General features: G+C 51.6%; 1 protein-coding gene across 2 annotated transcripts in view; it reads right to left on the reverse strand.

Annotated features, from left to right (window-relative positions):
• Positions 1–13,126, reverse strand: part of OLFM2 (olfactomedin 2) — a 69,037-nt gene that overhangs the window by 43,747 nt on the left and 12,164 nt on the right. The window contains exon 1 of one of the 2 annotated variants that reach the window (XM_090289520.1): positions 9,198–9,460. The exons of the other annotated variant lie outside the window; for it this stretch is intronic. Within the exon in view, the coding sequence (XP_090145646.1) occupies positions 9,198–9,332 (135 nt within the window). The 5' untranslated portion in view covers positions 9,333–9,460. Of the gene's footprint in view, positions 1–9,197; positions 9,461–13,126 lie in introns of those variants that run through there. 2 annotated transcript variants of the gene reach the window in all.

A 13,126-nucleotide genomic window follows, 5' to 3' on the forward strand; every position in this document is an offset into this window, starting at 1 on the left:
AGGCTGTTATAAATTAAACATTGAGATGCAGTCTGAACACCAGACTGCCATCCACCCGCTGGCTGGTTCTCTCCCAGAAGGCTGCAGAACCAGAGGGTGGAAGAGAGGGCAGGGGCAGAGTGGCTCGCTTAATTAATTAGCCCTAATTGAGATATCTTTGTAAATATCCCTTTATGGAAGGACAGGGTCTCATCGTTCCCTGGGAACTTACCATCTCTACTTGTCTCCAGCCCCTAAGTATCACAGAAATGACAAGAAAAAGATAGAGCAGTCCCAAAGGCTGCTTAAACCTTAGCTGTGCTTCTGCTAATGACGGCAGCACCAAGAGACGGGCGAGGAGGCTGAGAGATACATGGAGATCCAGGCAGGGATGGGGCAGAGAGACAGAGAGGTGCAGGCAGAGAGAGGTGGGGAGACTGAAATAAGGGCAGGGGAGAGAGTGACGCAGGGAGGGAGTCAGACACAGAGACTCTGAAACCCAGGAGGAGGGAGAGAGGCGTAGAAACTTCATGTCGAGGAGGACCCAAAGTGGGGACAGATGGACCCACACTGGACAGACAGACCTCCCTCTGCCTTTCCTTGCCTCGCCCAGTCCCCCCATCTCCTGGGCAAACCACCCACTGCGGCAGCAACAACAATCAAGCCTGATTCCTCTGGCCCTTGCTGCCCTCCCCTTTGCTCTCCCTCTCCCGATCACTCCTGCAATCATCTCCCTTGTTCAAAATGAGCTTCTGCAGCTGCAGCCCAGACAGCTGTTCCATCTTGGAGCCAGCACCGGGGCGGGGTGGCTGGGTCTTGGAGGGATGTACGCCCTCCTGGGCAGCCAGGGGGAGTAGGAATGGGGGGTGGAGGAGTGGGGGTCACCCGGAACTTGGCATCACCCACCCCTCATCTCTGGCTTCCATCAAATCTCATCCCCAACAGCCCCAGAGGTCCAGACACCCCAGACCCCCTCTGGGGCCTTTAAGAGCTCGGATAGGCTGGCTTATCTTGTCCCACTCACTGATTCCTGCCACACACCCAACACAGGTCCTCGCTCTGTTCCGTCTCAAGAGCCCTTTTGGGCCTGAGAATTCTAGTCCCTCCCCGAGCCCCTCTCTGTCAGGGTCCTAGACTGTGAAACAGCAACTATGGCAACATGAAAATAGAATCTCAGAGAGAGAAAGACAGACAGACAGGCTGAGAGACAGAGATGAAAGAGACAGAAATGACAGGGAGAATCAGAGTTAAAAGAAGCAGAGACAGAGAAAATGACAGACACACACAGAGAGAGGACAAAATAGACTCAGAGACAAAGACAGTGACAAGACAGACAGAAAGTGTGACAGAGACAGGCAGACAAAGAGACCATCATCCATATTCACTCAACAAACATTCATGAAACATCTACTATGCATTGTGGACACACAGACAGAGAAAAGGAATAAAGATGGTTAATGAAACAAAGATGAAAGAGAGAGAGACTCAAATGAGAGTTTAAAAATAGAGACGCGTTAAGGCTGAGAAAGACAAGGACTGGTCTCCAGTGGAAGCCTCTTACTCCCACACAAACACATCCGACCCCACAGCCGCCTGTCCAAGCGCCGGGCCTCCCCCCTGCGGCTGCTTTTCCTCCGTGCCCAGCTTCGTGGCTGCTCCCTGCCAGAGCTTCACAAAGAGACATCACCGCCCAGGGCCAGAGGTGAGAAGAATGCTGGGGGCAGGAAAGACACCAAGAGGCAGAAACCAGAGCTTCCCTCTGGAGCAGGAGGAAGCCAGTTTTAGCCACACCCCAGTGGCTCAGACCACCTTGCCTTGACAGCTGTCTGTGTCTCTGACTGGGTGGGCAAAGGCCACACACCACAGGCCATTTCTATATGTTGGCATTACACTTGGGGTGGACTGGGTCCATGGTGGGGGCCACCTAAAGGGTTAAGGCTCCTTCTTACTTCACCCGATCCCCCAACACACCACCTGCCATCCACTCCAACACCTTTACAAACCCCATTCTATTGGCCTCTTGCCCTCCACCTCACCAGCTCTGTCTTTGCTTTATGTATCCTCCATGTCTCAGGACAAATGTCACCTCCTCAGGGAAGTCTTCCCTGACCACCCTTCCCAATTGCATGTCCTCATGGCTCCACATCTTCTCCTTCACTGACCTTATCAAACTGTAATTACTCAGCCATTTGCACAATTCCACATTCACTGTCTCCCTATGAAGCTTTGCGAGGGGAGAGACTGAGTGTCTCCCGTTGACAGCTGTGTCCCCGGCCCCCAGCCCAGAACTCAGAACATAGAGGCGCTCAACCATTGCTAGTTGGGGATGACTCTGCCCCTCCCTTGAGTGGCAACACCACTCCATACCTTCAGGGGGGAAGTTAGCAATGTGCACACTTTCTAGCCATCCATTCAAACAGAGAAGCACTGAGAAACAAGGACACAAGAAAGAGGGCTTTAAGAAACAGATGCTTCTGAGCCATGGGAGGAGACTCAGGGTCACAGAACTACTCATTGAGGCTCAGAGGTGCCCCTAGAGGAACAAGAGGCAGAACCGAGACCATTCAGGAAACATGCACTGCTTGAAATGAGAAGCTTCCAGGAACAAACAAGAGGGGTAAAGTGTTTTCTCTCATGGCGCTTGCAATTCTTTTGGCAGTAAACAAACAATGATCATGATGATTTCTGGAGATTTTGAGTACTGGGCAGAAAATAGAACAGGTTCAAATAACAGAGTGGGGACATTTCAGCTGAGGTGGTCGAGGGAGGCCTCTCGGAGGCGGTAACACTTGCACTGGGCCCCGAGTGGTGAGAAGGCGCTGGTCAGAGGACGGGTGTTCCCAGAGGATGGCCCAGCAAGTGTGATGCTTCAGAGGAGAGAACAAGAAGAGTATGGAGGGAGAGAGGTGTGGTCCAAGATGATAGACTCAGGAAGGTGGGGTGCTGTAATAATAATGGTGACAACAGTCACAATAGCTAACCTTTATAGGCCCCTCCTCCCATGTGCCGGGCATACTGCTAAGCACAATGCAATGTGCAGCACCCTACTGTTATCCCCATTTTACGAATGAAGAACGGGACGCTTAACAAGTTGGGCCAGGTAAGGAGTTTAGATCTGGTGCAGGTGAGGTGGGCAAAAGTTAAAGGGAGGCAGATTTCACACTCACAATTTGGAAGGATTTTCTAACAATGGGGTCTCTTGAAAAATGCAATAGGCAGCTTCATATTACTTTCCTACTCCCAGCTCCTCCGAGTCTCCCACTCTTGGACACTTGCGACGAAGTACAGGCACCTCAAGCAAAATCCCTTCATGATATGGACCCTTCTGACCACTCAGGCGGCTGCCACACTCCTCCCAGCGTAGCATGTGAGGCCCCAGCAGCTCTGAGCGATCTGCAGCCTCTGTGCCCACCAGCACACTCCTCGCTTCTGAACCTCCATCCATGCAGTTCCTCCCACTTGGGATGCCTTGCTCTGTCTTCCTCTTGCCAAGTCCTTTAAGACACAGTTTGGGCATCGCCACCTCCAGGAAACCTCCATCACATCCTGGCTGGTTCAGTGCCCCTCCTCTATGCTCTCAGAACACTCCAGTAACATCCCTATCATCTGTTGATGAGACTGCGATCTGATTGAAGTTGGGGGCACTGTTCATCTTTATAACCAATGGTAGAAAGTATTTCCTCACACTTTGAGTTGTTGGAGCAGAAGCTGTAAGCCCACAATTAGGAGCAGGTGAATATGGCAGGTGTGGTCACATCCACACTGCATCGACTTTTCTTCACCTTCTCGGCCCCTCCCCTGGTCCAGTCCCCACCATCACTCACCGGGTCCTATGGTCTGTCCTTTCCCTCAAGGCCAGAGGGGAGCTATGAACACCTGAGTGGAGACCATCCCTCCCCTGCTCAGAACCCTCCTTAACATCCCATTTGCTCACTTAACACTTTTGTACATTTCAAATACAAACTGTGTGCTAGGCCCTGGGCTAGGCCCTAGGGCTACAACAGTCAACAAAAATTGATTTTTTAAAAACCCCTGTCCTCAAGTTGCTGACATTATAGTGGGGAAACTCAGACAAGATAAGTAAGTCAAACACATAGAGTATACTAGAAACTTAAAAGCACAATGGAGAGAAGAAAAGCATGAGAGGATAGGGAACGCATGAGGAGTTTCATGTGAAATATAAAAATTTTGCAAGGCTCCTGTATGCCAAACATGATGTGGTTGCTGCGACCTACCCCCCACCCCCACCCCCACAACACATCTCGCTCACTCTGCTCCAGCCACAGTGGTATCCTCGCTGTTTCTCCAACATTCCAGGCATATTCCCACTTCAGGGCCTTTGCACTTGCTGTTCCCTCTACCTGTAATTCTTTTCATCTAGCTATGAGCCCTCTCTCACTTCCTTCAGATCCCTGCTCAAATGTCACCTCTTCAGAGAGGCCACTCAGTCTCAAAGTCCCCCTCATCACTCCCCACTCCCCTTATACTGCTCTGTGCTTCTTCATAGTACATATATCATCACCAGAAATAGTGTAGGCTTTTCTATATACTTACTTATCTCTCCCACCCCTGCTCTAGAATGTCAGTTCCACCAGGACAAAGGTATCTGTTTTGGTCACTGTTATGTCTTTGTACCTAGAATAACACCTGTCGCATAGTAGATACTCAATACATATTTGTTGAACAGAGCCACCCTCTAAAGAGAAAGCTTGCCACTTAGGATAAAAGGAGGAGGGACCCAGCAGAGCAGGGAGGCGTTTAAGATTGTTCACCAACATTTGGCCCTTCCTCTCCATCCAGGTCCTAGTCGGACCACACTTCTTACCCTCCTTGAGGTTAGGCATGCCATGTGACTTGTGCTGACCAATGAAATGTGAGCAAAGGTAACGTGTCACCTCCAGGGCAAGGCTTTAGGAGCTGGTGAGGGTTTGCTGTGCCCTCCTTTTCTTGCCTCAATGATTATGTTATCATAGAGCCTCCATCACACTGGGTCCCTGCGTGACCACCACTGACAGAGCTCTCCAGCCAACAGTGGATACCAATGCAAGAGAGAAATAAATTCCTGAGACATAACTCGGCCTCTCTGGGCTGATACACATAGACTATCTGAGGTCTTTTCCCCCAGAAAACTATCAAGAAAAGACATGGATTGTGCACTTTGGTACTTCACAGGAAAGTCCTCAAAGAATATTTTGCTGATAGCTGCTCCGCCCTCCCCATTCCTCGATGAAGAAGAGGGTCCTCCCCAAACAGAATACCCTCCTGCACCCCCACTTTCTTCCCTCTAGCCCTTGAGGATAAGAGAAATGGGCAAGGACATAAAAGATGCAGGTAACTCACTTCAGGCCCCATAATGACAGCAGCCGCTGGCAATGAGGCCGCCAGCTCTCAGTCTGGTTCTGGATTTATGACCCTCGGGTGAGGAGTCGTTCATCGAAGGCTCCCATCCCACAGGATGGTTTATGGCTGGGAGTCGGCCAAAGATAGTAGTAATGGCAGCTTCCTCCTTGTTCTTTTCCAGAGGTGGTCTGTAACGCCATCTCTTAGAATCTCTTAGAATGCTAAGCTGCTCCTCAGGATCAGATCAGGGAGGGACAGCCAGAGACAATGGCCACGGGGTCTGGGCTCACCAGCCCCATACCTCAAAACTGAGGTTCTGTATTAAGCCAAAGACCAGCATCCAACCTTCTGCCTTAGAATTGGGAATTCTCACTACGTGGGTTCCCGAATCCGTCAGCTCACCCACTTTGGCACCCGACACCTCCTTACAGCTCCTCCATACCGAGCACTACTATGTGCCTAGTCACTTCCACTTGCTCTTCCCAGTCCTTAGGAAGGTGGATTACTGATTTAGACACTTGACAAATATTTATTCCAGGCTTACTATGTGCTTGACTACAATGGCAAACAAAGCAATTCTTCCTTACTGAACACTTATATCAGCAATTTTCAACTGGTGTACCACAAGAATTTCTAAAACACGCAATCCCTGACTATTTAGTCAGAGGCACTGACCTCTTTTCCCTTAGACTGTCAAATAACATGACAACAGCCAACACAATAGCCATCGGGTGTGAGTGAATAAAAATTATAGCCTTTTTTGTCAGATCAGCAAAAAATATATATTTTTGGTGTGCCACAAAATTTTAGTAATTAGTTTCTGTGTGCCATGAGATGAAAAAGGTTGAGAATCGCTGACCTCTATGCACTCAACCATGTTTCTATATGAAAGTGAAATCCGTGAATCCTTATGAAGACATGATTGTTTATTCAGCCACCTGACAAATATTTATTGCAGAACTACTATGCATCAAGCCTTAGGGTTCAGTAGTGAGCAAAACATACCTGTCCTCATGGATCCTATGATCCAATGGGGACGCTGAACGCTCCTTGACTAATGAGGATATTGGGGCTTAAAGAGATTAAATAACTTCCTTCAAAGTCATACTGCTAGTAAATTGCAGGACCAGAATTCAAACCCAGGTGTTTGACTCAGAGTCCTAGCACTTAATGACATAAAGGAGGCACTCAATAAGTTTGCTGTCTAAACAGATGGATGGGAGGATGGATGGATACGGAGATGGATGGATGAAAGGGTGAATAAATAGAGGATATGTGAAGAACTGGCCAGACGATGGATAGTAATTGAATGGAGGGACAGGTGGATGCATGGATAGAGAGATAGATGGATGGAAGGATGGATGCACGGAAGGATAAAGAGACAAATGATGGATAGTCGATGGAAAGATGGATGGAGGTGGATGGAGAGATGAATAGAAGGATAAAGAGATAAATGAAGGGGTAGGTAGACAGATAGATGGAAAGATGGATGGATGGAGAGATGAATGCAAAGATAAAGAGATGGATGGATGAGTGAGTGGAAGGAAGGATGGATGGATGTGGAGCTGGACAGTAGATCTGTTACCCACGACAGTTTTGTGAGGTAGGAATCATCATGACCGTTTTGTACATGAAGAAACTGCAGCTCAATGTGGTGACATCACTGGCCCAGAGTCAAGAGCAAGTCATAGAGCAAGTTGGGGAATGTCTGGATTCCACCTAGGTCTATCAGACATGCCCAAAACCCTTCTAGGGCACCTGCATGTCACAGTCCCCTCTGAGGTCCCAAGCTGAATCCCTTGGCATCTCACTTCACAGAGCCCTTCTGGCAAGGCTTAGTGAGAATCAGGGGTAGGGTGGGAATCAGGGACCAGAGAACTAATAGCTTTCAGCAGGCAATTTCATGGAAGCACTGATCAAGGCACTATTACCTATGGATGGGCCAGAGTGGAGACCAGGTCTGTTTGGGTATGCACACACACACTCATACTTACAGAAAACACATGATACACACAGGAATCCACTATATGCACATAATACAAGGTAGACATGCTTCATTTATAGACACACACTTACACATGTCCACACTTAATGTGCACATAAAACACACATGCATATGTACATATTTGTACAGACACATATGCACACACAAAATCATAACTCAGAGACACATTCTTACACATTTATGTACACATTCTCCAGGCACAGCATATGTTCTCATGTACACACCATATGCTGCACGTATACATGCACACAAAGTTGCATTCCTTAAATGGTAGGGAAAGGGAATCTGGCTTCTAATTTCAATGGAACATCTATCTTTCTTGCCCCTCAGAAGGTAACAGCAAGAAGTCCATCTCAGACTCATGCATACAAACATATATGTGCACATGCAATCACATAACACATGCAAACCCACCGTCAGGGAAAATACAATTGCAGATACACATTTAGATGCACCCACATCCAGACACACTCACTCAGGGACACACTCACATTCACCCTGGGATTCACCCTTACACACACAAAAATACACTTAGGCTCTCAGGCTGGCAAAGGTCATAACCTTTCTCACATCCCCCATTCAAACACGCCCCCATGACACACCAAAACTCATGCATAGGTAGATACACCAGGACATACTCTGAGGCACACAGAAAGACACTGATTCACACACTGGCTTCAAGTCTGAGAGTTTGGACGGAAATCCCTCCCCTGTGCCCAGCCCAGTGCCATCTACCCCCAGGGTCTGAGCAAAGCTAGGGCGCAGTGCATGGCACCCCCCCCCTCCACTTGCCTGCAACTCTTGGGAGCAAAAGACCCCTTTTCTTTTCTTTCATGGAAGGGAGAGAAAGAAGCAGTGTGGTAACCTTGGGGGTTACTGGTGAAGTTGGGGGAAAACCAAGCAGGAGAGGGAGCCCACGCAGCCCAGCTCCACCAAGGGGAGGACTCCCACAAACAGATTGGAGAGGGGAAGAGGTGGAAGGGGCACATCTGGAGGAGGCTGAGGGAAGTTTGCAATGGAGGATGCCTCCTCCCCTCTCCTCAGGACACCAGGATCACCACTATTAAAACCTTGACTGGGTTCCCTTCCCTCCGCTCAAGCTCTTATGGCAGGAAAGCTGGAGGATGAAGGTAACAGAGGATAGGATGGCATGGAGGAGGGGGCAATGCTGGAGCTTCTGGGGGCAGCGTTGGCCCCCTGCCCCAGACTGAGACTCTTCTGCATCCTAGGAGGGCAAGTTATGGGAATAAATATTCAGACTCAGCACGTGGTGAGGCTGGTCACGAAGAGGGAGATTCTGGGGGTGTGGGGACAGAGGAGAGAAAAAGACAGACAAAAAAGAGATACAAAGTCAGAGGCAGCGCAACAGAGACAGAGATAGGGAGAAACTGAAACAGAGAAGCAAACCAGAGGGAAATTAGGCCGACAGAGACAGGCAGACAGGCAGACAGACAGACAGAAGACTATTCAGAGACACTGACACGAACAGGAAGATCCTGAAGGCGGAGGCCCGTGGAGGCCCCGAGGCCGCCCCATCCGGAGGCAGGTCCCTCACGGGGGCACGGAGTCTAACCTCCGCCTCTGTCCCACTCAGCCCGGACCCTCGACGCCTGCACCGCAGAGAGCCTAGTGCATTGTGGCCACTCGGACACTGCTCACTAACAATAAATAATAACAGTAATAATAATGAACGGCGCGGAGTAGCTGAGGGTCCCATGGCCCCTCCGCCACTGCCTTTGGCCCCCAGCCCCGGAGGAGCGTCCCCGGGAAGCGGAACTAGGAGACGGGGGTCCCCGGGGGCTGCGGCGGCGGCGGCTGCACGGGCACCACGCCCCCCCCCCCGGGAGCGACCCCCGGCGCGGCGGCCACTCACGATTTTCTCGGAGGCGCCGGCACGGGACACTGTGCCGTTGAGCCCCACGAGCGAGGGCAGCGTCTGCGACATCCAGTTGGTGACCATAGCCATGGTGCTGAGCACGGCCCCGATCTTGAGCAGCGGCACAGACATCGCGCCCCTGCCTCATGCCCCGCGGCCGCCCGCCGCGCGTCCCTTCTCCCGCCCGCCGCCTGGCGCTCCGTCCCTCTCCGCCCAGCCGCCCCCGGGGGCGCGAGCGCGACCTGGGGTCCGGGGCTGGCTGGCCGGGGGGCTCGGGGACGCGGGCTGCGGCTCCGCGCGCCGGGCGGGCTCCGCTTATAAAGCACCGGCTTGGCTCCCGCCCCCTCCCGCGCCCGGGCTCCGGGCACTTCCAGCCGCTGTGACGTCACGGCTCAGGCCCGGAGCCCCGCGGGGCCGGGGGCGCCCGGGCTGCCCCACACCCCTCCCCCGGCCAAGCCACCCCGCCGCCTGGGACCGCCCCGCCGGGAGAGGCACCACCTCAGCCGCCCCCCGGGCACCAGCCCCCCGCGACGCGGCATCCCAGCCCCGCCCCCAGCGCTGTCCTAGCCCCCTCCCAGCGGCGTCGCTCCCCGCAACCAGCACCAGCGGTGTTCCCAGGCTACCTTCCGCGCACAGAACCTCAGGCGCTCGGCCGACCTCCACCCCCCAAGGCTGGCAGGGGCCGGAGTCACAAATCGCCACCGTGTCCTATTAGGACGCCGACTCCGGCTCTCTAAAACCCGGGAGAACAGGTATGAGGGTCTATGGGGGGCAAGGCTCTGGTGCGCTCCTGTGAATCCAGGAGCGCAGTTTCCTTTTCCTTGGGGAAGGGGCTTTCCTGGGACCAGGACCACTCTGGGGACCCCTGGGTCGTTTCGGAACGAGGGAAGCCCAAGAGTGGCGGGTCCGAAGCGAGTAGACGCGGTGATTTGGATGAAGGTGCGGTAATGGGGGTCACTAGGGCAACCGGAGGATTCCCCAGTGCACCCAGGGGCGGCATCATGACCCGGTGCGGTGGAGACAGGAACTAGCTTTTTGCAGACAACTCCCAGGCGGCTCTCCACTCACAACTTGAACTTGGGGTGGGGGCGGGGAACTGACACTTGCGACCTTCCTCCGCGCCCCGGGGCTCCGGGTTCCGCCCCTTCGGCCAACGAAGGTGCAGAGCACCCGCACCTCCCACCCACGCACCAGCCGGCCGCAAGGGTGGCGGAGGCGGCGGGGGCAGCTAGGGCGGCGAGGCTGCTGGGAGGATCGCCGGGCTGGTTTAATTTCCTCTGTTTTCCCTGCACTCACGCCCCCTCCTGGCGTCCCCGCATCACCTCGCGCCGCCGCCGCCGCCCTCAGTCCACAGCCGCCGCCGTCTGGAGGCGGCGATGACTCAGGCTTTTGCAGGACTCGCCTGGAGAGCAGCCCTCAACCTTGGGGTGCGGGTCTAGAACTGTCCATGTTTCTGAGCTTAGCAACACCGAGAGGCAGGTTCTGCCCCTGAGTGACTTCCCTCAATGACTTCTCTCAGCCTCAGCTTCCTCATGTGCAAAGTGGGTCGTTGTGAGGACCATGGCCCTAATATGTGTTAAGGGCTCCGGTGTCCTGAGAATCGAGTGAAAGGTATATTGAGCATCTATGTCCCAGGAACAACAAACAATGCCTGCCTTTGTGGAGCTGAACATTCTGTGGCGTGAATCAGACAAGAAATAGGAAAACAAAAGTAAAATAAGATATAGGGATTCAAGTGGAGCAGAGGAATAAATGGGTAGTAAACTTTAAACAGGGTGGTTGGGGAAAGTGACATTTGAGCAGAGACCTGCAGAAGGTAAGGGAGGGAGCTATATGGACCTGTGGGGGAAGAGTTCCAGGCTGGGAACAGCAAGTGCAAAGGCCCTGGGCAGGAGCATAAGGGTTCAAGGAACAGGGAGGAGGCTATTGTGGTTGGCACAGAGTGAGCTGGGGAGGGGGGCAGGGGTAAGTCTTGTACAAATAGTAGCTGCCATCTTTATTATTATTTGCATCTGATAGTGAGCTTTACAAAAAAAAGAGGTATGTCGTTACCTACTTGTACTACAGCTTGCATTTATGAGTGAACAGTGTGCAAATGTGATTGCTGAGCAGTTATTGCAACCTCGAATGAAAAATACAGTGACTTCCCTATTTACAGGGCAGGAAACTGGGCTCAGAGAGGAGAGGGGACCAGTTCAACGTGACCCAGCAGGTAAGTGTGGACCTAGGATTAGAACCTGGGTGTGTCTGATTTTAGACACCAAAACCACTGGGCTCCAGGCCTCCTGGCTTAGAGAATTTGGAGCTCAGTGATAGTTGCACTCTTTCAGCATTGGTGCTGTAGGAAACTGCCCTAGCCTCTTTCAGCCAAGCTTCTTCAGGGAGGTAGGTTTACACTCACCTCTGCCCTTGCTGTCTCTACTTCCTCACCTCCCACCTCCTCCACCTTTCCAAAACTTCTCTCACCATAGGGGCCAATAACCTTCCAATTTGCTAGTCCCACAGCCTCGCAGTAGCCCTCATTTAGTCACTCACAGGTTAGTCTCAATGTATAATTCCCTCCTGGAAAGCCATTTGTCCCTTGATTTCAAACGCCTTAACATTTTCTAGTTCTGCCCCTACTTCTCAAGCTGCACCATCACTGTCTCCTGCCTCCCCCTTAAATAGTCATATCTCCCAGGGCTTTGTGATAGATCCCCAGCCCCACTCACTCTGTACACTTAGCCTAGACCATCACATCCACTCACAGGGTTTTGGTTGCGTCTGGCCTCAGGACCTTTGAACTTGCTGTCCTTTACCCAGAACATTATTACCACAGATACACATATGGTTTGCTCATTTACTTCTTTAAATTTCTGTTCTAGCATATGGATAAGAGACATGCTCCATCATTCTCCAGAAAACTACACTTCCCAGGTTCTCTTGCACATTGGCTTCCCGTTAGAGTCATCCAGTAGGAGGCACTGAAGGGAGATTGGCGAGTGGGAAGGAAGGAAGAAGCCCAGGTATTTCTCTTCTTTCTTTCTGCTTGGGGTAGGGTGTGTTCTGACATCATGGTTACACCCCCTCCATGGTGCCAACTCCCACACAAGAGCCCCTTTCTCAGCACACCACCCTCTGACATGTCCCTCTGACAGCTTTGTACTGTGGCTTATTGCTGGATTCCCTGATCATTCCATCAGTTTAGCTTCTCAACTCTTCCACGTCACACTCAACCGGTTTCCTGTATTAAATTCCTTCTCTTTGAAACCCTGGAATAGTTTGTTTCCCTGACCGGCCTCTGAGTAATATGACCATTCTAGGCCTTCCCTAGCCACCTCTTCTACAAACAGCGGCCCCCAGCACTCTCTGTCTCTTACACTGCTCTATATTTTTTATTGGCATGTGACGTTATATGATAATTTTATTTGTTTATAGTCTGTCTCCTCCATTAGACCTGCAACTTCACAAGGGCACCTACATGTCTGTATTTTTCACAGATGCAACCCCAAGACTTAGGACAGTGATTGGCACATAGTTGGTACCCAATAAATTATTTATTGACTGACTAAATGAATCTACAGCTGAGGCCTCCCAAAAGTATACGGTGTCTACAGCCCAGATCTCCACCTGGACCTCAGATCTCTATGCCCATCTCCTTCTTGGACATCTCCTCTTGTGTGTTTCACAGAACTAATAGTACGTGGCATCTGACAGAACAACCTCAGTCAAAAAGGCAGTATCTCCCTGGCTGGTCTGGCTCTGTTGGTCGGAGCGTCGTTCTGTAGCCGAAAGATTGCGGTTTCAATTCCCAGTCAGGGTGCATGCCTGGGTTGTGGGTTTGATTCCCAGCCTGGGCACATATAGAAGGCAATTGATCAATGCTTATCTCTTGCATTGATGTTTCTTCTTTCCTCTCTCCCTTCCTCTCTCTTTAAAAGCAATGA

The sequence above is a fragment of the Furipterus horrens genome, unplaced genomic scaffold (genome assembly GCF_987537825.1).
Source record: "Furipterus horrens unplaced genomic scaffold, mFurHor1.1.pri manual_scaffold_10, whole genome shotgun sequence".
NCBI classification, from domain to species: domain Eukaryota; kingdom Metazoa; phylum Chordata; class Mammalia; order Chiroptera; family Furipteridae; genus Furipterus; species Furipterus horrens.